The sequence below is a fragment of the Falco naumanni genome, chromosome W (assembly GCF_017639655.2).
Source record: "Falco naumanni isolate bFalNau1 chromosome W, bFalNau1.pat, whole genome shotgun sequence".
NCBI classification, from domain to species: Eukaryota; Metazoa; Chordata; class Aves; order Falconiformes; family Falconidae; genus Falco; species Falco naumanni.
Genome location: NC_054079.1, coordinates 20,993,995 through 21,020,245, shown reverse-complemented (window position 1 = coordinate 21,020,245; position 26,251 = coordinate 20,993,995). Strand labels below are relative to the sequence as shown.

General features: G+C 43.9%; 1 protein-coding gene across 1 annotated transcript in view; it reads right to left on the bottom strand.

Annotated features, from left to right (window-relative positions):
* Positions 1–26,251, bottom strand: part of LOC121080430 (netrin receptor DCC-like) — a 156,059-nt gene that overhangs the window by 26,092 nt on the left and 103,716 nt on the right. Inside the window, exons 12-16 of the mRNA XM_040578449.1 lie at positions 23,825–23,932; positions 21,003–21,197; positions 15,992–16,024; positions 3,193–3,258; positions 1,348–1,510 (exon numbers count right to left, since the gene is read on the bottom strand). Coding sequence (XP_040434383.1) covers positions 1,348–1,510; positions 3,193–3,258; positions 15,992–16,024; positions 21,003–21,197; positions 23,825–23,932 — 565 coding nt within the window. The remainder of the gene's footprint in view (positions 1–1,347; positions 1,511–3,192; positions 3,259–15,991; positions 16,025–21,002; positions 21,198–23,824; positions 23,933–26,251) is intronic.

Sequence of the window (26,251 nt, the reverse complement as noted above, 5' to 3'; positions counted from 1 at the left end):
TCGGATATTTAATTTTTGACACCTCATTCTGGATAGATGGATCCCTGTTTGTTTCTTTCCCTTGTAATTCCACTTTCCCTGTTAGAAACTCAAGAGAGCTTTAGCCTTGATTCACCAATCTCTATTCAACAGCAGAATTTCCACAGCCTTCAGATGATGCCCTCATTTTCCAGTGCTATGACTCACAATAGAAGCAGATTTTCCAATCAGCTCATCATTCAACTGTGACAGCACCCCTAAAAGCATAAGCCCTTACTTTTCTGCCTAAACGAGAGCTTTCTTATTTAAAAAATCTACCCTCAAACATCCACCTTTAGAGAAAGCACCTGCCCCGGTGACCATAACACACTACAAGCTGCCATCCACCAGCCTGGAGCTGATTCCAGCAAACACGGGAGCCATTCCATTCCTTGTCCATCCCTTCCTTCATCGTGCCAGCCCTTCCTAAGCATCAGTGCAAATCAATATAGTAATATCTGGCCTGTGCAATCAGAGTCTGAAAAAAACAGGTTAAAAAAAAATGCCATTCTTGTGGGCAAGCTATGATTGAACTTCACTTTCTCATGTCCACGCTTTCTTAAGAGTTTAATAATACAATGAATAAATAGTGAAAGAATAGTCTAATAATTTTCAATGCATTAAATGCAGCACACCCAGCTGTTTCAAAGCCATCAACTCCACTTCTAACTCATTGTAAAATCCGAAAAAAGCTTTGTGCTTTACACTGCTGCCCTTTTATAGCCTTCCAGAGGAATCCTAAAGATTTTTTTCCCCCCGTAATTTTCTATAGACTGTTTGGTGGGGGTTTTTCAAGTGTATGAGAGTCACCTGGAGAAACAGTTTGGGATGCTTTTTACTGGAAGATGTTTTGAGACAGGCTGTCTGGAAAGGATAACGTCCTCCCCAAGGTTAGCAAGAGAGCAGGGCTCGCTGCGTCTCAGCCGTGCAAGTGCAGGGCTGTGGAGTCAGGAAGGCTGCCAGCATCACCAGACACAGACAAAGACTTTTGGAGTTTTTTTCCCCCTCCTTTATATCAATAGAATCGATTCTTTCCTGTGTCTGAATTATACCTGGCAACATAAACAACAGAGAGCTGCGCATGGCAGGCTTGTTTTTCACAGCTTGCCACGCCAGGGGTACTTCTGCTCCATGTAGTAAACCTCTGCAGCTGGGGACAAAGGTTACTCGCCTCTCCCCAGCAGTGAGGAGTGACACCGCCAAACCCAAAAGATGGAGCCCCAAACTGCAGCTCAGTCCCAGACCCCCCCCATGGCTCTACAGAATAAATGTTCTTGCCCGTGTCTATCTTGAAACCTTTTCCTTTCACCCCACGCTTTGAGAACCTACTTCCTCTGCTGCGCCGAGGAGCGCTGGGTGCAGATGACGGCCACCGCTACCACCACCACCACCGTGATGACGCTGACGGTGATGATGATGATGATGATGAGGTTGCTGTTCTTCTGGGGCGTGATGCTGCTGTGGGGAGGGTGCATCTGCCCAATGGGGGGCTCTGGAAAGAAAACAGAGGAGGGGATGGTTAGCGCTGGATTTGTTCCCCCGCCTCTGTAGGAGTCACCCATAGAATAAAACAGGGAAAGCCTGTCAGGTGGTGTGAAATCCTCTGAAAAAGCAGACAGAGGGTGCAGAAGGGTGCTGTGATGAGCTGAAATTCGTATCTCGCTGCATTTCAGTGGTACAGCAAAGAGGAAAATATTTAAGCAGTAATGACTTTGTGTTTGCTGGCTGTTACTAATCTGATGTTGGAAGTCAATAACTCTCAGCTCATTTTTGCTATTATCAGCTGAAAATGGAAATACGGGGACTATAGATTTTTTTTTCCTTTATGGCCCGTATAGTTTTTCTTGGTATTTACAGGCAAATACATCTCTCATCTATCAGCCAACCCAAATGCCTGATTCATTTGCCGGTACTGCATTCATCACTTGTTATAACTAATTACAGTTATATTTTATATAGTTATATATTATAACTAATTAAACTATTTAAATAACTTGCCCTTTTTCTCATAGCCTTTTTTCAGGCAACTAAGGCCAGCAGCTGTTAGTGCCACCCTTTTGGCCTTACAACAGTCTCTAAGATTTGGGGTTTGGCTTCTTTTTCATTTCCATGCTGAGTAAAAGGCACTGAAGGAGTATACCATGTAAAATAGAGCACCTATCAAGAAAAACATTATTTTTTCCTCTCCCTACCCTTTATGGCAGGCTCTGAAAACTCTCTTTCTGTCTCATGAGTCAGTTTTTCTGTATTTATGATGCGCTACTACGAAGAGCAGGAGAAATGCTTAAACCAGTGGTGTGTTGGCTGCACCACAGCAGGACACAGAAGGGGAACACAATTTTGCATTCCTTCCGTGTCTTGACTGAGAATAATAATCAGCATGAGTTTATCAGCTAGGTACCTTGTAATTATTTTGTACTTTTAAACCTCACTTGATGCCACATTTGAGGGAATCTGGTCTGTTGTTTCATTCAATAACGTGAGATACCAATGCTTCATTAGGTAATGGGGATGGGGTCAGGAATAAGAAGTTATTGACAGCGTATCTACACCCCAGCGTGCTCATTAGCTTCAGTTAATTTTTGTTAATCCATGGGGTTTCCTAAGTCTTTCTATTTTAGAGCCAGATTAATTAATAAAAAAAATGGTATTTTTCTGCAGAAAGCTTAAATGGAAAAGTAATAACATAAAATGTATTTTACAATTCTTTTGAAGCTGTTAGGTTTTTTTTTTTTAGTTGGTTTTTTTTTACAGGTATTCCCATGGCCTGAGATATATCTACCACTTCTCTTGCGATGGGATTATCATACACTTTTGGGAGTATTGCATCAGCTGGAAATCTGAGGAGTACCTTGGGGATCAGCTTTAAGAAAACCAATAGAGAATATATGGTATCCTGACAATATTTTTGTTACCCTTCTTTTTTATTACCATTCTGGTTAAAACTGCTGTCGGATTTGCAGCAGGTATTTTGCACGCAGATGGGATTTTCCACAGCTGAGAAAACTCTTTTCCCTACAAAACAGCGAGTGTGAGAGCTGTGGCCACGTTGGGTGGGAGAGAGAGGAACAAGAGAGCAATACAGAGAAGAAAAGTAGGAAGTTATTACCAAAATTGCATATTTTTTTTTTTTTTTTTAATTACGGAGCGTGTGTGGACAGAGCCTGTATTTACCATTCAGAATGCTCCTGTCGATCAGGTTGGTGTCCACTGGCCAGTACGAGCCATCCCCGTGCCGATCTGTTGGTGGAAAAAAAACGCATCAGACATGGTGTGACAGGTAAGCCAGCAAAGACCAGTTTGTCACTTGAGACAGCGCCTGCCCGACAGCATTTAAACCATCAAACAGTGCAGGAAAAGCCATCCCATATGCGCCAGGGAAACTCTGTCATTGCAGCGGGCATTGGAAAGCCAGCTGAATTTCAGACCTTTGAGCAGCTTGCCTTGTTCTGTTGGGTTTTTTTCCTCCTCCCGATGTACTTGTCAGAGTGACAAAATTAGGTGGGATGGCAGCTCCCGCCTGTGTCCCCTCCGTGGGTCATGGTGGCAGAGGGACGGTTCTCCGCCTGCCAGGTGGCTTCCCACCACTGGGGAGCCAGTTTGTTTGAATTTATTTCCCTGCTTGTGGAAAAACAACGCCACAACTGCTTAGTTTCTTACAAAAAGCTTGCCTCTATTCTAATCCTGATGTAAAAAACCCCCCAAAACCAACCCCCCAACAAAACAAAGAAAAAAAAAACAACAAAAAGGATTATGATTATCATTCCAAAAATGTTCTGGCTGTTGTGGCAATATTTGCACTCCAAATGAATACAGTGAAATTGGAGGTGTTCAGCTTTTCTCCTGCTCTATTTTATCCCAGTTATCAGCTTCAGGCTAAATAGCTGGGACGGTGTATCCATGTTTCTGCCAAGACCAGCACATCTCTGCTTCCTCACGTCCGACAGAAGTGCAAAGGTTGGCAAAGTCCCACCAATCTCCTCTTGGTCCCTCCCAGTGTGGGAGTGAGCAGAAGTCCATGGCAGGAGTGGTTTGGGATACAAGCTGCTCTTCTAGCAAAGGCCAAGCCGATGCCAACAGCATGCTCCTGCACCACAGCAAAGCCCAAAGCATGGCCGTCTCATTCCTCCAAAGCTAATTAGCTGTTTTATAGAAGTCAAATGAGCCTTTCCAGGTGGCAGCATCTCCACCGACGCAGCAGAGCTCGGCTGGGACGGTGCTTCAGGGAAAAGGCAACTTCTGCCGAGATGGGCAGAGGCTGCTGGAGCATCCACCTCCGTAAGACCCTTGGGCACCAACTTTTTTTGGATGCCATCCTTAAACAGCACCTGAGGGTGGGGTTTGGTTGGTGAAGGACTTCTGCAAAAATTCTGAAAACTTAGTGCAGGGCAGCAAATTACCAGGGATTATTCCAGGTAAATTCTGCATCAAACAGCCACTGTCTACATCAGCTCTCTTGGTAGAATAAGAAAAAAAATATTTAAAAAAATAATTAAAAAAATCTCATTTTCCTGCAATTGTTTGTTGCTGCTGTGTTCTGTTAAACAACATCCATATTCCTCTCCAGATTTACTTGTATTTATGTGGCTTGCAACGAAATTCACGTGCATAACTTTGTCTACCAATTTGGAAAGTATTTTGTGATGAATGGCCCTAAATAAATGGAAGATGATTGTCATCAGAAGACACTTCAATGTAATCATCTTTTCAATCAGCGTAATTGCACAGCTACAACAACTTGATTCCAAGAAAGCAAGGCTGCGAAATGTTTAGCTGTAGAAGCAGACAAAATAGAGATAAATGTAAGGTGTACAGTCGTTCTGTTTACCAAGACGATGCTCTCAAAGCAGCCCTGTTCATAGTGTTACACCGCAGCATGTGAACATGTTGTGACCCAGAGGTTAGATTGTGCTTGGAAAACTGGGTAAATCCCCAGGAGATTGTTAAATGGTACTGGGGTTTATATTTAGCCCAGACTGAAACATCTTAGTGGGAGCCTAATGCACTGGAAAATTTAGCCAGGAGATCAGAGACGTAAAAAAGCTAACCCTGTGTGCCTGGTCCTACCGGTGAGCACTTTCTGAATCAACCTATGAGTACTTTCCAAGGCATTATTCATGACATTTTCATGGTAAAAATATTTGTGTAAACAGCTGGCCCTTTCATTGCTGGCCCTAATACGGTGACTGGCACCTGGAGAAGCCGTTGATTTGGGATGGCTCAACACTGAGAGGGGCAGGCAGCTACCAGGGAAAGGATTGGGCTGCACCATCCATCTCGGGGGGGTCCTGGGCCAGAAATGGTTTTGAAACACTTAAAGTTTTAAAACCATCCCAAGGCAGCAGAGTCTTCCAGTTTGACTTATTGAGGGCAACTCTTCCAAAAGGTTCTCCTTCTAATCAGAGGCGATTTCACTGATAAGAAGCAGGAACGCCAATAACTCATAATGAACAGTATTTCAACACCACGGTTTGTCAAGGATACCCAAGAGTGAATTTATGGCAATTTGGCTCTGTTTTGCTATTAAGACAAGCAAACCTTATTCAATATTTAGATAAAAATGGAAATCTAAGCACTTAGGAGGCAGGAGGTATCTCTCTGATGCATTGCAAGGGTTTATACGTTAAAGGGCAGGTGAGGCTTAAACCCCTTAAGGATTATCCAACGTCTGTTCCAAGCCAGCACACCTCCATCGATCATTTCTATCTCCAACTTTCACTCGGCAACAGTTTAGGTTATATTTCCCTTTAAAAAACTCAAATTATGCACAAGAGCATTGCTACTTGCAGGCTGCTGCTACACTCCGTTCCAACGCCTCAGCTTTTCCCTATGTTTATAATAATCCAATGTAAAAAGTAAACTATTCTGCCTGCTTCCCCCTCATCTTCAGTGCCCTCACCGCACTCACCTGTTGGTGCTGTCGCTCTCCACCTCCTTCCCAAACCCACCGGTGTGTTTCTTGCCTTACAGAAAGCAAAAACAAAACTCCCGTCCCACTGAGATTAGATGCAAACCCCCCATGTGCCAGCCACAAAGTTACGTCCGAGTGCAGCACAACTCAACAGCCATGTCCAGGTCTCATCTGGGGGTTTGGGGTCAGACAACGGGCTCCCTCTTCCACTTCCAACAGTTTTCATCAGAGCTTTTTGGCTTTGGATTCCATCTTTTGGAACAAACCATTATAAAATCTTGACTAATCAGCTATTCCTTGGAGAATGGCCTTCTTTAGGGGAGGTTAAACAGTCTTCAGACCTGATTTTTCTCTGTTTAAAACAGGGGTCCTCAAACTATGGCCCATTGGCTGGATACGGCCCCCCAGGGTCCTCAATCCGGCCCCCGGTATTTACAGACACACACACACACACCCCGCCGGGGGTTGGGGGGGGAAACCAAGCAGCCGCAGATGACTGCCTGCCACTTCATCCGCACGCCGGCCCCTTGTTAAAAAGTTTGAGGACACCTGGTTTAAAATGAGTTGTATTCAAGGGGGTAAGATACTTTCAGCAGTACCAAACCCTGCATCCATATGAACCTACATATATTTTCTCACTTCTCTGTTTAACTTTTGTCTTCTGCCAGGCCTGTCTTTCAAATGTTTAAGTACCTCGAGCTTTGCTCTGAAAAAGTGTCTCTTTCTACCACAACTGTATCTCAGGCGTCATTACATGCAATAAACATTTCAACTTGGTCTTGTCGAGGCAATAAATAAATAAATAAATAAATAAATAAAAATCAAGCTGTTGGTGACAACAGCTCTTCATCCTCTCAGATCTCTAGCACTTGGAAATTGGCTGACAATTCTGTTGTCATTTTGCTGTAAATCTTCCTCCTTTTCCATGCTTTACTCCAGCAGCTACCTTATTTGCCATCTCCAGGTATCCCTGCATGGCACGGGCAGATCAGCAGATGCGGCAAATGAAGAGACGGGACACAGCTTGATGCAAGCAAATGTCAATTTATTGTACAGAAGCACGAGTTTTCATACACTTTCAGAAGGTGCGCGTTTTAAACAGATTGGTTCTTGAAGCTAAGCATTGCATACTAGGCAATCCCTGATTGGTGGTTAACTACCAGCAATTAACAGCAAGGTGTTACCTTTCCTTGGCGCCATCCGTCCCCCACTCCCCTGTGCTCTGTGTCATGTTAATTGTTGTCTAGACAAGCTCGAGCACATTCCCCTCAGCTGATTGCCACGCATGGTCCTAGTTTCCAGCCCGCTCCTGCATCTCCCCCTTCCTGTTGCACAAAAGAACCTTTGAAACCGAACGAGTAAAAACAAGGTATAAGTAATAGAACAAATAAAAAACCAACTAAGACATATTATCAATGTCAAAATAACCCACTGTCTTTGTTCCGTACAATTTTACAATTTCCCCTTTTTGTTTTTGAACAGCTAGTACCAGGTTTGCCATGTTCTGCAGGGCCCTTGCAAACATGACAGCAACCAAGGTAACAGCAAACAAACAATACTGCCAATTGAGTGAATGGATGCCAAAAAGGCTGACATTTTCTCAGATTTTGATAACATGTTGCTGCAATGGGGCGCCAAAAATCCACGCAGCACATACCATCAAAATCCTCACAGCCATGTCCTTGAACCAACAACAAAAAGCAGTGGCAATTTTGACTCACATTCTTAACTGCCTACCAAACAAGCTGATTTAACTCTTTAATGCTTTCCCTGCTGTTACTCTGGATAAGAGAAGAACCGCTGCGACACGTTCCCATCATAGCCTCCTACTACATTAACATCTACAGAAAGACAATTATCGACATTCAAAGTGTAAACAATATCATCTTCTTTTGGATTAACATTATACATAGGTGGAAGGGCACACCAAACAAGAACTGGTTCAGTCAAAAAGTTCAAAACATAGCATGCCTTCTCTGAACATACCTCTGGGGTCATTCCCTTCATTCCCTCTTTTTTTATGCAAAGAGAAACACTTTTACCATAACAGAGAAGCCCCTATTTACATCTCTGATCCCGGACACAAACTGCAGCTGTATGCTCCACCAGGCTCAGGGCAGGAATCATTCATGTAGTTACATAGCTATATATCTCTACAAGCATGCAAACACCTATTAAACACTAGATAACCATGTTTATCTTTCCTATTCTCCTTCACAATACCTAGTTGTTCTCTCATTATGAATCCTCCCTTCCCCCACTGCTTTGCTTAACTCTTGAACAGCCTCGTATTGCACAGGCTGCCACTCTGGAGGTTGATTTGTCTGACAAAATACTGAACATGCCATAGCGACTCCCAAAACCCATCACTTAAGTGTTTCCCACTTGCATTCCTGTCACCAATCCCTCAGACTCCCTTTCACCCTCCCCAGAAATACAATCAATAAATCAGGAGAGACAAGGGGGTGGGGGAAAGGTCTACCTCCTTTTCCAGATCTATAGGACCTGGATCAAAAGGTTTATCAGTGTCAATAAAATCATTGTCCGAGTTGTCCTGTTCCCGTGCTTGGTCCTGTGTTGTGAGGGTCGCTGCAATCAGTGACAGAAGCTTTGGGGGCAGAGGAGGTGTGGATGGAATCGCCATCGCTGACGGTGTCTTGAGAAGAGTTGCGCTGTCGGTGGAATTTCCAGCTTCCTCTGGTTTAGCACCATTAGTAGAATTAGTCCAAACTTGGCAAAGAGTAGTCAGAATCTGCCACCAAGATGCTAAATGCATTCCCGACACGGAGCTCCCCTCCGCGACAGCATCATACAATTGGCTGCTGTATGTACACACTTTCATTCTTTCAAAGTCTCTAAAGTTTCTTGGCTGCTCACCTGTCTCGATGAATACAGGTGTTATCCTCGGGGTTTAGGTTGTCCGCCTGGTCCAGACAGCAAGACGATCGTTCAGCCAAGCCGTCTCCTACGGAACGCAGCCCTCTTCCATGAGCTGTCTTTTTTCCGTCCTTATTCTTCCAAGGCTTCGGAACACCACCATAGGGGTCACCATTTGAGGAGACTGAGGCACGGACTCCCTGGTCTGACTAGAAGACCCTTCATGAGTCCATATACGTCTCTTTCTGGGGACGAAGCCTGATTCCCCATTACGGATTTCCCACAGCTCACCTCTCAGCTCTGGAGGGATTTCTGGCCGGCTCCTGCTTCCTTTCAGTAGATCATTCAAAGTTCTGTGGGATTTGCTGCATGTCGCTCAGATAGGCGATTCGAGAGCCCTTCACGTTAGATCCTTAAACGGATCACGTCGGGGTCACCAATTTGCGGCGAATGAAGAGATGGGACGCAGCTTGATGCAAGCAAATGTCAATTTATTGTACAGAAGCACGAGTTTTCATACACTTTCAGAAGGTGCGCGTTTTAAACTAATTGGTTCTTGAAGCTAAGCATTGCATACTAGGCAATCCCTGATTGGTGGTTAACTACCAGCAATTAACAGCAAGGTGTTACCTTTCCTTGGCGCCATCGGTCCCCCACTCCCCTGTGCTCTGTGTCATGTTAATTGTTGTCTAGACAAGCTCGAGCACATTCCCCTCAGCTAACTGATTGCCACGCATGGTCCTAGTTTCCAGCCCGCTCCTGCAGGCAGACGTTGAAGGAATGCTTTCTCCTTGCAAAACGCTCACTACAAGCCATCTGCCTGAGCTGGAGGGGGAATGACACTTGCTGGTGTATCGTCTGGCTCCTCTGAACCAGACCCAGCCCTGCACTGTCACTGGATTTTGCCTTAAACAGCCCAAAATACAGAGAAAGTAAGATGAGTAATATTGTCATATGAGACAGCAGAAACTGCATGTGACATCTCCTGCCCCATGGGTGTCCCTAGGGAGGATCCAGCATGCAACCAGTCATCAGCTCTCACAGCCAACACAAGCTGTCAGGCATACGGTGCCATCAGAAAAGCTGCGATTCTGCTTCCATGGAAAAGCTGAGCTCCCCATGCTAGGTAAGGTGCTGAGCACTTGGGAACCTGCTCCAGGACAGAGCAGGACACGGCAAGCTGCCTTCTAGCCTGCTGCTGACCTGCAGCCCCCCTGGAAACCTGGTGGGATAAGGAAGCTCAGGTACAGCAGAGTAAAAGCAGAGTAAGGAGGACAGCTGACAAAAAAAAAAAAAAAAAAGGAGAAATGGGAGCTTCTGCCCAGAGCAGACACACAGACATCTGAGAAAAAGAGAACATCCCTCTACCACCTTGTTCCAATTCGGGATCATCTGCTGGGAAGGCAGAAAAACAAGCCAGAAGAGGGAAAGGTTGAGTAACACCCGTTATGCAGTTCATATCACTCCAGAGGCTGCTCCTTCATCCTGGAAGAGGGGCTGGGGTCCAGCCTGGGATGGGTAACGCCGAGCAGCCACATCGCACACCCCGACACGCCGAGCTCAGAGCACACTGAGGCGAGGAGCCACCTCCACGGGCATGGCCACGCCGAGCTCCCTCGCTGGTCATGCGAAGGTGCCCACCACTGTCAGACTCTGAGGTGTACGGTGTTAGCGGAGTTTCGGCATCCATCCCAAACCTCATTTACACATGCCAGAGCATGAGGACTTACGTCTTCTTCTCAACTCTGGTCAGCACCTGATAGCGACGGAAAGATGCTGAGGCTCGGGGCAGAGATGCAAGATGAGGTGAGCAGTTACCACATCACCTGTTGACTTTCCAGTCGTTCTTTTTCCAGTGCATCCAGGGGTCGTTGTCTCTACTACGTCTCAGCACAGGAAACACAACGAATACGCAGAAATGATCCTTCTTCTTCACATTTCAAGCATGGCTTCTGAGATGCTTTCCATTTGCTGGACCTTAAGAAAGCGTTCCTACACTGCTTGGCAAACACAGCCAGATGACAGAGTCTAAAAGGCTTTTCCCACCTCCCCACCCCTCCTCAGGAGGGGTTATTCTGATAAACAGGATACTTCTCATTTCTTATTTCCAGCAAAGAGCATTACAGACCATTGCATTATTTGGTTAGGAAGGAGTTCTTTGAAAAAGATCTGAACTGCTTATTCCTTTCACTGCTGCTGTCCTCTGAATTTGCAAAATAGCTTCAGAACCGAAAGCCTGGAGCTACCAAAAGCTTGAAGAGCAAGAAAGAGGCCAACTTGATGCCTTCTGGAGTCACAATATGAGACGACGTGACTGTTTGGGGGCTGACATCAGGCTGGAGATGTACCGGCAGCTGTTTTGATGAAGGAAGGCAGATGGAGAAAAAACGAGCCCAGGGAGGTTTCAAATGGGCAAACAGGCAATAATCCCACAGGGTGAAGGGTGGGTGAGCTGCAGAAAGCCAAATTCCAGGCACGATTAGACTGCGCTTCAAACCCTCTTGCTCTGCAAAATGAAGCAAATGGTGTGCTGTTAACTCACGAGATGGGGAACACCGAGGTATAAAATGGCGGGTGTGCAGCAAAGTGCCCAGTGTTCACCCCCTGTTAGGAGAGGCCAAGTCCCCCAGCATCGCTTGGAAACCTTTCCACATGCCTCCAGACTGGATGCAAAACAACACAGAACACTGGTTTCCTCTGGGTTTGGAAACAAAATCCATGGACGTCTGTCTTGGATGATGTTCTCCATGGGCTTTCTGTGGAGCTTGGGTATGGTCACTGGCCCTGCTCCAGGCATGGGGAACAGGAGCCTCCTACTGGCTTCACCATGGCAGTAAATATGAAATCTGCACTTGTAAACATCCGATTTATAGTTTAAAAAGAGTAATGTCATACAAAAAAAAATAATTGTACCTGTATTCCATATGTAACAGATTTCCACAGTGATATATGAATTTATCTAGATAGTTTATATGACCCATTTCCCAGGAGGTTTTCAGAAAACAATTGAATAATCAAAGCATATTGAAATTTCCTAAGATAAGAAGAAACGTTTGTTCAAAATTCTGTGTTTCCTTTCATAAAAATTTACGGGGGACACTATAAAACATTTGCAGTGCAGAGGCAGGAATCATCTTGCTTTGCTCTTGCAGAGATCTAATTACAATGGCAACACAAAACTGTTGACAAGTCCTATATTGACAAAATACAGACTAAAGAATTTAATATTGTTTTATTGAATGAAAACCGGGGCAAGATAAAACGCAATGAATTCATCTCTTCTTTGCCTACTTCGTCTCCATATATTTCAGGTTAAAATAATAAACAGAGTTTTTTAGACTCCAGGAAGCCTCCATCACAGCCCACCTGAAAGCAGCTGGCCCTGGCCCACATATATAAAGTGTGACAACAACTCTCTCTTGGGCATCTGAAACTGTAATTTTATTCTTACGTTCATATCACTGCTTTTACTACCTTTGCACATGCCCTGCTCTACCAGTGGCATACAGGCAAAATAAAAATCAGGAAGGAAGCTGACATATTCAAGGGCTTGGCACCCGCTTCAGATGAAGGCTCTCTTGGGAAACGCGTGATGTGATTCTCCAGATGCTGATGCTCCTCTTTTTCCCCTTCAGGTAACAGTGTTTGCATCCTGGGAGCGTTACTTGCATTTCAGCATTGGGATTCCTCCTTCTCTCAGACAGCTGTGGACCAATGATGGGATGGGCTGGGCTGGGCTCAACTCTGTCCAGCGGTCATGGGCAAGAATGAAGTCATGGGCGTAGGGTACCCCTTGCCTCCTCTTGTCAGTGGTAGCCCCTTCGTGCAGCAGCTGGTCTCTGCTCTCCCAGGGAGTTGCCACAACCAGGAGTACAGTTGCCCTGGACTAAGAAACCTTTGAAACCCTCCCTAAGCTCTGCTTTCCTCCCTATATCCCTTCCTGCACCCAAGGTCGCTGGCGGTTGTACCATCTCTTCTAGCAGATCCCACATCTGGGATCCTCAGAGTTCCGTCTCCTCCTGCCCTGCAGCCTTGGTGTCTCTGCCTGAAGCCCCTCACATGTCCCACACCCTCCAACGGGACTTTGCTGCTGTGTAAGTCAATTTTGCTTCCTGAACACAGGAGCCATGAGCCGGCGTTGGAGACAGATGACCTACCACAGTTAATTCATGTCACTCAATAAGAATTGCATTTGTGGCAGAGATGGCCCCCAGGGACCTGCCCGAAGCACAGAGTAATTTAAAAGGCTCCTCCTGACTTCAGCAGGTGTCGGTTCAGGCTGATTAAAGAATTAGCTTTGATGATTTCTAAGGCAAATGAGCTTTTAGAAACTTTGACTTTGTTTGTCTTACAGCTTGTGCTTGGAGTATGGTTGCAGTGAGACCTGGCACCATCCACTTGTCTTTAACAGAGCTGGAATCACAGAACGGAATGGTAGAATCCTTTATTGGAAAAGACCTTGGAGATCATCGAGTCCAACCGTTAAGCCAGCACTGCCAAGCCCACCGCTAAACCACCTTGCTGAGGACCATACCTACGTGGTTTTTAAACACCTCCAGGTGTTAAGTTGCCTAAAGATCAAGTAAATGCAAGTGAAGACCTCAGACTTGGCCTTATCAGAATTCATCATCGAGGTCACATAAAAATGGAAACTGAATTCAGATACCAACAAGCCTACAGAAGATACAACAAAAAGGCTCAGAATTTCTCCTCCTTATATCCCACAGTCCTAAAGAATGAAAATGCAGCATATTCCAACTCCCCAGGGGGAAGACAGTATTTACGTACTAGGAGTGACTGTGTAACTCAAGTTGTGCACACCTGCTGGCTGCTAAAGCCTCGCTAACCTCATTTCACTTTTGTCATCTCATCAGTTATTTGACTCAAATGAAACCGAAACCCCCACCATACCCAAAGCAACTGGGAATTCACAGGCTATGGCTGCAACCCCAGAACAGTTACCACCTGGGGGTTGCGCTTCAGCCAGACACCACACTGCAAGTAGCTACACGAGACTGGAGGAAATCTTTCCTGGCTTAAAGTCTATACCGAATATCACTCACTAAACAGGTGGCAAATACTGTTCAGCCTGGTCAAGAGCAATGAATTATTCTGATGATGCTTTTTTACACAGCAAGGAAAACCCGAGCAAGGGGCACAGCATTCTCAGAGGAACAGGATGCATAAAAGGGAAACAACACAGACCTCTCTTTTTCTGGGGTAGTTTGAGGAACACGTATTCACCTCCCATATACAAAGCAGCTTAATCTGTCATGCTTATGTACATCTCCCCATTAACTAGGGCGTTAATTAACTAGGGAGACAAAACTACAGCACAAGGTGGGATAGGCAGGTCTCCCTGCAGAGGATCTGATTCTCCATATCCTTGTGATGGATGCAGCTTTATCACTCTATGGAACATAAAAACGCTTTTCCACATATTTTTTTTTTCCTCCCATAAAGCATTGCAAAAGTAGTACATAGAGCATCCGACCAAGGGGATTTTCCGCAGCACTCCATGAAAAGCAGCAAGTAGAAGCTTAGGAACCAGCCTGACGCTGCTTGCACAGAAACCTGCTTCATGGGCAAGAAGATGGGGGACAAGTACTGAGAGGGAACGGACCGTGCCTATAGGAGCAGCAGTCCTTTGGTTGTGCCTGGCAGTGACTCCAGTGCTGGCTTTGCCACTGGAAAGCCCCACCAGCGGAGAAGGCAGATGCCCCACGTGCTGTGCCATGAGATCCATTACACACCGCTACGGTACGGCTGTACAATCATACAGCCACAGAGCAACACGCTCAGTGAAGAACAAAACCACAAATGCTACTTTTCCATCCAGCCTCTTCTTTTCTCCCTTTTTTAAAAAAAAACCTGAACTTGACATTTTTTCAGTCCCGCTTACCTTGATACCTTGTGCTGGAGCCTCTCCTAGGCTTTCCAAACCTGCCTGAAAACACCTTAAACGCAAATTTGAAGAAAAACATACTGACAATTTACTTTCAGGCTGCTTTGTAAACTAACGCCTTTACCCTTTAAAAAAATAGGTTTTATCTTTTCAAACCTGACATTTTCCATTTGCGTGTGCTGTGGTGCAAACAATCGTACTGAGCACACCAGCTTTTAATTTTGTAATTTGTATACTTCTGCTTCTCCCAGGAAATTGTACGCTGAAATCAGAAGGTGAATTTCAGAAACTGGCTGAGAGCAGGTCCCTCCAACGTGCCACCTTGCTGTGAGGCTTTATGTGGTACCTGGCACAAAGTGAAAACCTAGTGAAGAAACACGCCAGGGATGCTCCAGGTCAAAATAAAACCTATGAAAGGGCTTAGAGTTGAGTTTCAACCTTCTAAATACTGCTCTCCTGTCTTCCCTAGGAATTATCTATTGCAGGTTAATGTAACGCACTAAACTGGGGTAAGACAGGACTTGGGGTAAGTCAAGCCAGGGACTTGCGGTTTACACCTCACTTTGCCTTTTAAACTAGTGAGAACTGAGAGTTCAAATCCCAATAAACCTCCCAAGACCAGGTTTGAGTTTTTCTCAAAAGTCACCGTGAGCGTTTCCTTGGGCAGATGTCACATACATGTATGATGCTCTAGCTGTAATTGGAAGAAATACTTTGGAATAAATAGGTCTGAAGTGAAAAAAGGGAAGAAATATCCTAGCAACAGGCTTCACAAGTACTCGAAGGGCCACAGGAGCAGAGGAACCATGACCAGACACAGTCATATTTGGAAAATGCAATGATAATGCCTTGAAAAGTTGACTAAACTTTGCCATTATGAAACAGGAGCTGCTGCTTTGAGAGAAAAGATGATTTATGATTTCACACTGTGAGGCTTTTGAACTTTAATCTATAACCCACGAAAGGGTGTAAGAGGAGCCTGGAAATTATGCTGAGCTTAATTATACTTAATGCGAATTATTCAGAAGTGCAGCAGAGAGACTAAAAATTTATTTCATACAAAGAAACTTGACATTTTAACTGGTCCTTCAGAAAAGAGATAAAATAATTTCCTCTCCCGAAAATTTACATCTTACCCATCAAAGCATCAACCTCAGCTGAGCAGAACTTCATTAACAAGATTAATTAGCAAGCCGGCGCCTGCCTCATCAGGTGTGCAGCCCAGGTGAAAAGCACAGCCCCCTCCCCAGAAAAAAGGCAATAGATTGAGGGCACCATACCTTGGTCATTAGCCATTTTGTCAGGGTGCTCAACTGCAAGAAAGAGACAATGTCATTAGAGGCTGACAGGTCTTCGCTGCCACATCGCACCAGCTGCCACGTCTTAACTGATCCCCTTTTCCAGAGAGATCCTGGAGAACCAAGAGGACACAACACAGCATCATGGAATCACCAAATAGCTCTGAGTGGGAAGGGATCCGTAAGGAGCACCGAGTACCGACTCTCTGTTCCTCGCAGGGCTGCCCAAAGCGAAGCCCTACGGCGAAGAGCATTGTCTGGATGCTCCCGGAATTCTGAACACGGGTTGAACCATGAGTAGAGCGGGTATTTTCACCAGGTTCTTCCAAACATGAGACCTTGGCCGCAGCACTTTTTCATTCTCTTGGGTAGTTTTTCTGGTATGAGCGGAGAAGTTTAATCAAGCGAGAAGGGAAAGGGAGATGCTGTTCCTTTAAATAATTACACTCAGATCACCTATGAGTTGAAAGCCTGGCTTCTACTCCCATTGGTTCAGCTTTTTACAAGAGGGTTTAAAACTATTTACATAGTTTTGCATAATAACCATAAAAGATAGCGTGATCTGAAGTGCACCAGGCAAGACTTGGAAATTCAACAGATATATTTATATCTGTTATTTATATGTAGCTTTAAAAAAATTAATTATTTTTTTAAAATACATATATTTATTTATATGCAGCTTTCCTGCATGGCTACAACTTCTGACTATTTATGATATGTCTGAGGGAATTAAACTTTCCTCGGATTTCTAAGTAGCTACCACAGTAGAGCATTAACCAGCCCTCCGCTTCATAAATTATGTAAGAATATTAAAGTAGAGGAAATTGGAGGCAAAAGAAGTGATTTGGCATGTGAATCTGGAAGCCCAATAACCCCCGCCTGCAGGTGCGGAGCAGGTTGCTTCCGCGCTGCTAAAACCACTGCAACCTCCTGGATCACGGCATCACGCTAGGAACAAACTGAGGTACTGAACTAGCAGTGATCTACTATCACGGGCACAATTAGGAGCTCCACGCCTGTGGCAGAGGGGGGGTAGCTCCTTGGATGACCCCCAAACCCTCAGTTAATTTTTTTCCCTCCCTCTCAGACTTTTTCACATGGATGCAGAGAAGCAGGGTATATGGAGCACATACACAGGGTGTATGGAGCACAATACACAGGGTATATGGTGCACATAAACAGGGTGTATGGAGCAGATACATAGGGTGTATGGAGAGCATACACAGAGTATATGGAGCACATACACAGGGTGTACGGAGCACATACACGGGGTATGTATGACGCACATACACAGGGTCTATGGAGCACATACACAGGGTATGTGAGGCACATACACAGGGTGTATGGAGCACATACACAGGGTCTATGGAGCACATACATAGGGTGTATGGAGCACATTGCCTCAAACTTTCTAGAAATCTGTGAGCCTGCGCTTCCACACTGCACCATACCTGGGTTACCACCTTTCCTTCAGGACAAATATCCTCAAGAAGATGTGAAACCCTGCCCGTGACTGCCTTTACCTCCATCCGAGTGCTGACGCCGCTCAGACGCTGCCCTGGCACCGCTCAGTGCTTGCTGCCTTCTCCAGGTGATGGAGGAGGAGAAACCTGTGACACCTCCAGTGCCAAGAAATGCTGCAGCCCGGGGGGGTAATACCTGCTTCGGGCAGGTCACGGGGGGTTTGCCTTCGGTGCCGGTTATGAACTGGGATGCGCTGTTGGAGCACGACGCAAGGCAGCATTAGAGGGCACTGCAGGGCTAGAAATGCTGCCCCACACTTGACCACACAAGGGGGGTCAAGGCGCAGAGTGGCATCACCTGCGGGTTCAGGGCTATCATAGAAATGGTACAGGGGCAGCTTCTCATCTGATGTCCCGCAGAAAGCCCATGCCTAGAGTTTTCCTGCCGATCTTAGCATGATGGGACTATCTGTGTCTCATGCCCATGATTTCTTTCTCCCTCTCTCTCCCCCTCCCTACTCTTCCCTTTAAAACAGCATCTGATCCAGAGTGCTATTCCTGCTTTGCATTATGTCTGCAGGTGCATTAACAGGCAACTTTTTTTTTTCAGTTCATACATGTGGATGTAATGTTTTGTGCCAGCCTGACAAGCAGGATACCACTCTTTCATTTTCTTTAATTAAAGGAGCTCGGTGCCCAAGGAAGGTCTGTTTGTAAAGGCTGGCTGAAACGCAGAATGGGTTGGGCTCAGCAGAGGAAAGCATAAGCTCACTCAGTACATACGGTTCCAAGATCTGCTTGTTTCTGCAACAGAAGAAAACCCAGAGAGCTGACAAATGATTTGAAAGCCCAAGGAAATCCCCCTGCCTGCCTGCCTGTCACCGGCTCCGTCCTTCCCTTTAGATGTCACGTTTCATCGGTCAGTTGCAACCTCAGACGATTTATTTACTTCTGCAACTCCAAGAATTTCTGAAAATGATTAGTTTACAAGCCACTTATAAGCCAATGGAACACTGAGACTTGGACTTCAACATCAGGAGCAACCTGTGAGTATACACTGCGACAGGCTGCAAAATGCACATACAATTTGGGCACTCTCTGATTCTCTTCCATAAACACATACACACACACACATATATATGTATGTCATCCAGACTCAGTAAGGAGCAAGAAAAATCTGTGCAATGACCTCAAATTCTGGCTCATATTATACAACAAAAACCAAAGGTGGGATGTTTGATCACATTTTATTCTTCTCTTCCAGGTGCCTAAGAAGGTGCGTATCTGCTTCTTCATGCTCTAAGTGATAAATTTAACCAGCCAGAGCATAAAGAAAGCAGATCCTCACCTTATGTAAGCTGTGGTAGACTGATTGAAGTTCACAGTGTAATGACAATTTACATAAGCTAAGGATTTGCCCATTTGCCTCTATATTACCATCAGCAGAGCTGAGGTGGAAGAATATAAACTCATTGCTCCATGATAGTGTTATTTACTACTAAACACATCTCTTTCTCACAGATCACTACACTTTCATTAGTAAAGTCAAGTCCCTACAAATACTCACATTGCAATTACAACACAAGGAATGGCTTGGTTTCCTTGGAGGAGCTTTATGTGCTCTAATACATGAAACGAGACAGTGGGTGACTTAGTGGATCTTTGATGCTTGTTGAGTTCCTTGTGATTGAAAACTTTCTCTGATCAGGACACAGATTCACCATCAGAGCTCGCGTCACCATATGGCACATACAGATCTTCTGTTAATAATCATTAAGGGCAGGAAACCAACATTTTTGCATAATTCACAATGCACTCAAGACTTCAGAAAGTCTTTTCACCTCAAGTGTAGGGACAGATCTGTCAAAAGACCAGTTGAATAGAATTGAATGTGACATATTTAGGGTGGATATCATTAAGTATTGATGGCAGGGTATTAGACAGAGTCCTTGTAGGCTATTACAAGATGTAACAAATGTATAAATTCATCTTTATTGTAACTGTTGATGCTGTCTGATCTAGAGTTCATTTCCCAAATGAGTTTTATGGTACTTTGTGTAAACATTACAAAGTAGGTGATATCAAGTGCATTAATCTTTTGGTTTAGTTGAGATATCTGGGTCTCTATATCTTTTCATATCTCATTAGTCTGCAGTTATTATATTTTGATGCCTTGACTCATTTTAAGCTCAGTCTAATAGACTTCTTCTGCTTGGCACAAATCGTGAGCATGAAATTAAGTTGGCACCATCGGCTTGATAGAGATGAAGCACCCGCAAAGTGCTATCTCTTCACATTTCATGGCAGTGGAGAATGAATAATCAGGATCTTCCCAATAATTCATTCAAAGTGAAACTTGACTTGGACAAGTAAGTCCTGCAAACCTGGGCAGGCGGTGATAAGCTCAGAACAAATTGATATATTTTTTCTTTTTTTTTTTTTTTGTCCTCTCTGACTCTTGCTGTAGGAGGCTGCCTCTCCGGCACAGGTTTGAGCCTGAATTTCCCTAATTTCCCTCCAGTCATGACTCCTCAGGCCCAGCCTGAGTTCAGTCTCAATTCCCTTCTTCCAAGATGTTATTTTTACCTACAAATCCCTGGATTTTCTCTAGAGAAGGCACAGCAATAATGTGCTCTCTCATATGCCACGCTTCTTTCCTGGAATAGCTTCGCTGTTTATGTCAGCGGAGTTTTTCATTAATTACAAGTCTTTTTTTAAAAGTAATTTCATACCTCTGTGCAAATGAATGAGTGACAGTTAAAATATAAGGAGCAGAGCTGTGGCAAGCACCCTGCTTCCCACTCATGGTAATATTGCTTACATCTTCATAACTAATAATTGCCGGGTAGATCATGTCAGGGCTTCACACAGACAGGCAGCGGGGAAGAGAGGAAAAGAATATCTCTGCTTGTTAATTTGAAATTGAGTCCGATACAACAGTCCTTTGCCCTCATGAACACATTGGTGCTGAAATACCAGCCAAAAAAATATAAATAAACGGGTGCCCCTGTTTTGCCTGCTCCTTCTCACCGGTCACTAAGGGAGAGGGATCAGGTATTAATTAATTAATAATCGAGGTCTGCTGTTGAAAAATACCTGGAAGGACTCTCCCCATGCAAAGCCAAGTCACATCTCAGTTTGCTGAGATTTTTAATTATCGTTTTGCATGCCTACTCTGTTGATAGGAGTGAGTCATTACAGGTTCCTACACCCGCCAGAGGATCCAAAATGAAAAGGGACCTCCCTAGAGAAATCCAGTCAAATTCAATTACCTTTAGTACTGATGGGAGAAAGTTAGGTGTTGTCAGGGTGCTTTCCCCCAGCTGACTGAATTTAAAAATAATAGTAACTGCCTCATTATGTGGATTACTTTTGTCAACTACTGGATGCAGTGTTTTGCTTTTATCTCTCAATAAGTGTTTCATAGTAGTAAGATCTCTTCTGGCTGACACGGAATTAATTGCAAAGCTCCCACGGAGGCATAAGCAAATTCTATGTATCATTACTATGCAGATGACGCAGATCCAAACCTTTCAGTGTCCGGAAGAAAATAGGATCGGAGAGGGGCCCCACTCCCTTGGCGTTGCGAGCTTGGATCCTGAAGTAGTAAACGGTGTCCAGGTTGAGGTCCATGATCTGGTGGGTGAGCTGGTCGCCGCTGATGGATTCCATGATCCAGTCATCGATTGGAGCGTTCTTGTCCGAAGTATAGAAGAGGATGTAAGCTGAATAAACACAGTCTCTCCATTAGTAGTTCAAATTTTAATGTGCTTCTGTTACAAAATATAGGTACAATTCGGATTTCGGAAAAAAACAGAGTTTTCTTTTTAAAAGCAGAGACGCCAGGTCTCCAATCAAAATAGCTTTGAGAAAAGTTTTGAAAATAGACATTTGTCTATTTTTAGAACAAAACCACAAGTCCAGCATTCACTGCAAGAAATATAGATTTAACAAATATGAAAATGGGTAGCACATTAAAAGGCTGTTACAAGCGCGTTACTCAAATTCAGACGCACCATTCAGCCCGACGGCTGCCATAAACCATATGATATACATCTTCAGTGTGTCTGAAGCATTAATAAAACTAAACAGCATTAATCACACACATCAATTACTGGGTACTTAGGGGAAGCCATGTGATATTCCTTGGCTGCTCTAGGGGAAAGTATTTTGGAGAAGAATCAAAAATTTTAGTAACCCAGAAGTTTGGTAACTTAAGAGTAATATGAGAACTACTTACTGTTCAATAAAACTTAGAAGTTGTAAAACTTCGGGTAGAAGTACGAGTGTTAGGAAACACTAACAGTTTGTAGGAATTACCTTGCCATTTGGGAAGAAGAAAAAAGCCAGTAAACAAGGCTGAGATGTCTAGCACACCCTGCAACACCAGTCTCTGCCCAACTTCAGAAATATCTTTTTTTTTTGTTGTGGTTTTTTTTTTTCCCCCCCCTAAAATACTCCCTGGCAAATTAGTCATATGCATAAGCCCCACTCTAAGAGTGCTCTGAAGTGTCGTGCCACGGGTGTGAGCTACTGTAACGGGGAGAGCCCGAGTGGGTCTTCTGAGCTTCATCTTTGCCTGCACCCAAAGTTACTACAAAGTTGGTGTAAGCCTTATTACGGCTGTTTCCCCTATTCTTTTCTGAAATAAAAAAAATCAAATCTCATTCCACATGAATGGTTACTAAGCGGTGTTAGGATGGAAGTGAAATGGTTTTGTGTGGTTGGTTTTTTTTCTTTTTTTATATTACAGGATTTTATGTAGAGGCTTGTAGCGTGGGGTTACTAAAGCAGTTTCTCTGACCATGACATTTGAATTAATAGATATGTAAGTTATGAATATATATATATGTGTGTGTGTATGTCTCAACACAAGTACGCTCACTCAAGCATTTGTAAGGATGAAGATGTGGCTGTTAGGGACATTTCTACTCTCCACAGGGAGTTGTTTTCTCTGCTTGCTATGTCTAAGAACCATTTGACCACGGATGCACTAAAAGATCCCTGTGAGAGTCATTCTTCAACCAAGTGCTCCAAGAAAGAAGTTTGTGCATGGATGTCAAGGGACCCAGCCTGCTCTCAGTCGATGGAACAACTCTATAAAAAGTTGTTACCACAGAGTCATTTCACGCCTTGGAAGTCAGGAAAGCTTTTATTTTATTTTGTCTTGGAAAGTCACCAGGGAATCAGGACCATTAGCACTCATTTCGGTGTGCTGTCCATCAGAACGATCATTTCTTCTCTCTAATGGCTGAATTAGGTAAGTGTAAACAAAGCCATTTCATCAAAACATCCTCCTCTCCGACATGGTCAGGGGTTGTAAAGTGCTGAGGATAATAGAGAGTGAAATTATACACAGTTACGCAAGTCTAGCCTAGGAATTGTTATCGCTGACCAATGTCCACATGGAAATATATCCTTATTTTATTGGTAACATAAAGTGGGACACTTTTCTGGGTGTAACTCACAACAACTCCGACGCCAGTGAAGCCCTGCTGAGTTAGAAGTGTTAAAATCTGCTCCAGCACTCTTCACTGCTAATGGTTCTAACTAACGGGTCTAACCCAACTGTTTGTAGTGTGACCATCATGTGGGCATTTTTGAAGATGGGCAGTATTTCTCCTAATAATGATAAGCCTCTGAGATGTCTATTAATAGCCTAAAATAATAATTTAAAGACAAAGTCTCAGACACAACTCGACTATATTTTTCAAACTAAATTAACATTAAAGGTTTGTAATGGATTTTTAAATTAGGCACTAAAGTCACATGCAGTATTTTGGAAAATAAAATCTGTCATTGCGAAGCATCCGTTAAGTTCAGTTCTTGTCAGTATTACTGTTTTTTTACCTGTTCATCACTGTCCTAAATTGTTATTGTAAAGTTAATATCTACAATAAATTCTCCCATGATGTGCTGCACTGAGCAACTTATCATTACGTATTACATATGCATTGTATTATGTATTGCATTATTACCAAACAAAGTACTTATTAGTCATTTCTAATTATCATTGAGCAGCACGTACCACAAAACCTTCACTTCGAGTGTGGCATTTTTTAACTTCGATTACTGCTCTTAGCATTTAAAAATAGAAGACTTGCATCCCCTGAGCTGTAGATCTTGCAGCATCCCTAACACTGCCAATTCCTAGACCAAGCTGGCTGATACAAATAACAGAAAATAAAATAATGTCTGTCTGATAAAAGTAAGAGAAAATAAAATAACATCAGATGAAATAGCGCCCAAGGAAAAAACAACCAAAACCCAAACCAAAACAGATAGGAAGTGAAGGCAGCAAATGATCAGAACAGTAAATAAGTGGAGAATACAGGATAATGTAAATGTTTACCAGTAATTTTTCCATTGGCTTCCAACGGTGGCTGCCAGCTGACAACGACAGCCCGCGGCTTCCCTTCCCGTGTAATGACTGTCAAATACTTGGGCACAGAGGTTGGAGCTGAAAATCATGAAAACAATTGAAACCAGAAGTGAGTCACCTTCTTTTGAATTCCTTACACACCATAGCAGGTGTGGACCACCCAGGAGGCATCCTTTCAGATGTGAGTGCCCTGAGATGCACTGCAAACGTAACACACAATTTTCCCAGCAGTGGTATTTCCATAGGGGTGATTGCACAAAACACTACGTGTGGGTACGTCAGGGTTTGTGGATAGCCCTTCTCCTCCTACTGCTAGTATCAGTCCTTAGAACTAAACAACCGCTGAGGTATCCAAGAACATATAATATACTCTGGGAGCCCTATATGTTTAGGATCAGTAATAAAATTGTGGCTTCTCTAGGAACATTTGTAGGTACGCGCAAATGTAATTGTGCATTTTCATTAAATATATGCTCAGCTTAGGATATTTTAGACCTGATAAAAAAATCTTAGCTTTACTATTTCCACTGTATTAAAGATGGAAGGTTGGATTTCTGAGCTTGCAGCTGCTGCTTTGCGCCCTGCTTTACTAACAGGGGCCAGGAGGTCTTGCAGAGCATCTCACATATTTTAACATCATATTGTTAGACTGTGGAGGAGAAAGGAAAAATGGACAATTATTTAAAAATGCTTGAGAGAGAGGAGTAATACATGGGCATGTTACAGATCTGCTAATAAGTTAGAATTAATTGACTTTATTTGTTTTTATAAAGTCATTTGGAATAAGAAATATATTTTAATGAAACTTGTAGTTGCACAGCAAAAGCTGCTATGAAATCCTCTGTACAGCCCTGTAGCAAGGCCAAAAGAATAGGTCAGAATCACCTAGTAGGAATGATTAGAACTTAGATAATAGACTTAAGATTCAAGATGATTGAAGATAATTGGATACAGTATTTACAGGTAGACTGGGGGGAGGATTTCTTTGTATTTGACTAGTCTTCCGTATGTAGAAAGTATATTGAAATGTCAGGATATAGGATTAATGGGAACTGGGGAGAGTCGACTGGAACAGCTTGTGGTTACCTGCCAAGAAACCATGAACTTTAGTAAAAGGTAATTCCGGCAGGGGGAGATCGCGACCACCGGCTCATGTACCACCTACCCAAATCGTACCCCAGACCCATTTCTAGATTTTTCTAACCTTTACTGCGCAGAATCGGATATGGGAGGAGAGTATGTTAATGATTTTCGGGAAATATTATGATTATGTATGAATACTTAATGAATATGCATGAATAAGTTCTATATATGGTGTCTGATTTTGAAACTTGGTGTGCGTTGATCGTGAGAGGACTCACTCATGCACCCGGCCGTTAATAAAGAAGTGTCTGCTTATCTACATCACATTGGTGTCGATAAGTTCTTCATTCCGAGATTTTGGTAACAGGCACGGAGCTCGTTGTTCATTTACTTGCTTTGGCTACAGGCTGTTGATGACCCGGAGTGTACAGTGTCACAGCAGGGAGCACACAGCACACGAGCATCACGTCACCTGCATCCTACCACCTGCATCCTACCCCTACAGCCACTGAACAACTTTCCTGAATATCCGAAGAACTGTTCCAGAAGTCACTTTACGAGGTAAAGTTTTACAAATCCATTGGAGCTAAACGAGCCTGATCTAAAGCACAGACACATATCTTCAGGGTGATAAACATTCACTGGTCCTAAAACACAAGAAGGAAGGGAAGAACCAGCTGCCGTACAGGCTGTGGTCACAAGGAACCAATGCCTTCGAAATAACACCGAGCAGATGGTCTCGTGGTATTTGCATCAGCTGAACTTTGCAAAAGTGGGATCCAGAAAGCAACTGCTAAATCTGTGCACAGAAAACCAAAGTTTCGGGTACTGCTGTCATACAACCAAGCAGGTGACCACTCGCCAGCAGATGCTCTTGGTGGCAGAATTACGGTGGATTATCCCTTTGCTGTACGTGCTGGAATGACTCGTTCAGTCTGGGACTGAGAGAGAGGGGGGGTAAGAGATAGGGTAGAGTTTAACAATTGTAATAGTCTGTTTAGCTGTTTAGGGTAAAAGTTGTAAAATTTAAGCTGTTTGCCAAATCTTACACGGTTTGCTTGGGTACTGTGATAAGGTGTACGGGAGTAAAGGGCTTCATGACCATATAAGTCCAGCTTTATGACCATATAAGTCCAAAGAAAGATTACAACCTTGCAAGAACAAGCCAAAGCTGCTTCTGCGGTTTGGACAAAGAGCAGGACGTTACTGAGCCTGCGCCAGATGTGGGGGTCACGAGGAAGACTCACCTGCCTTCATCCTCAGGACCCCTGATGACCACCACCAGGGGACACTGCGCAAACTCAGTCGGGAGAG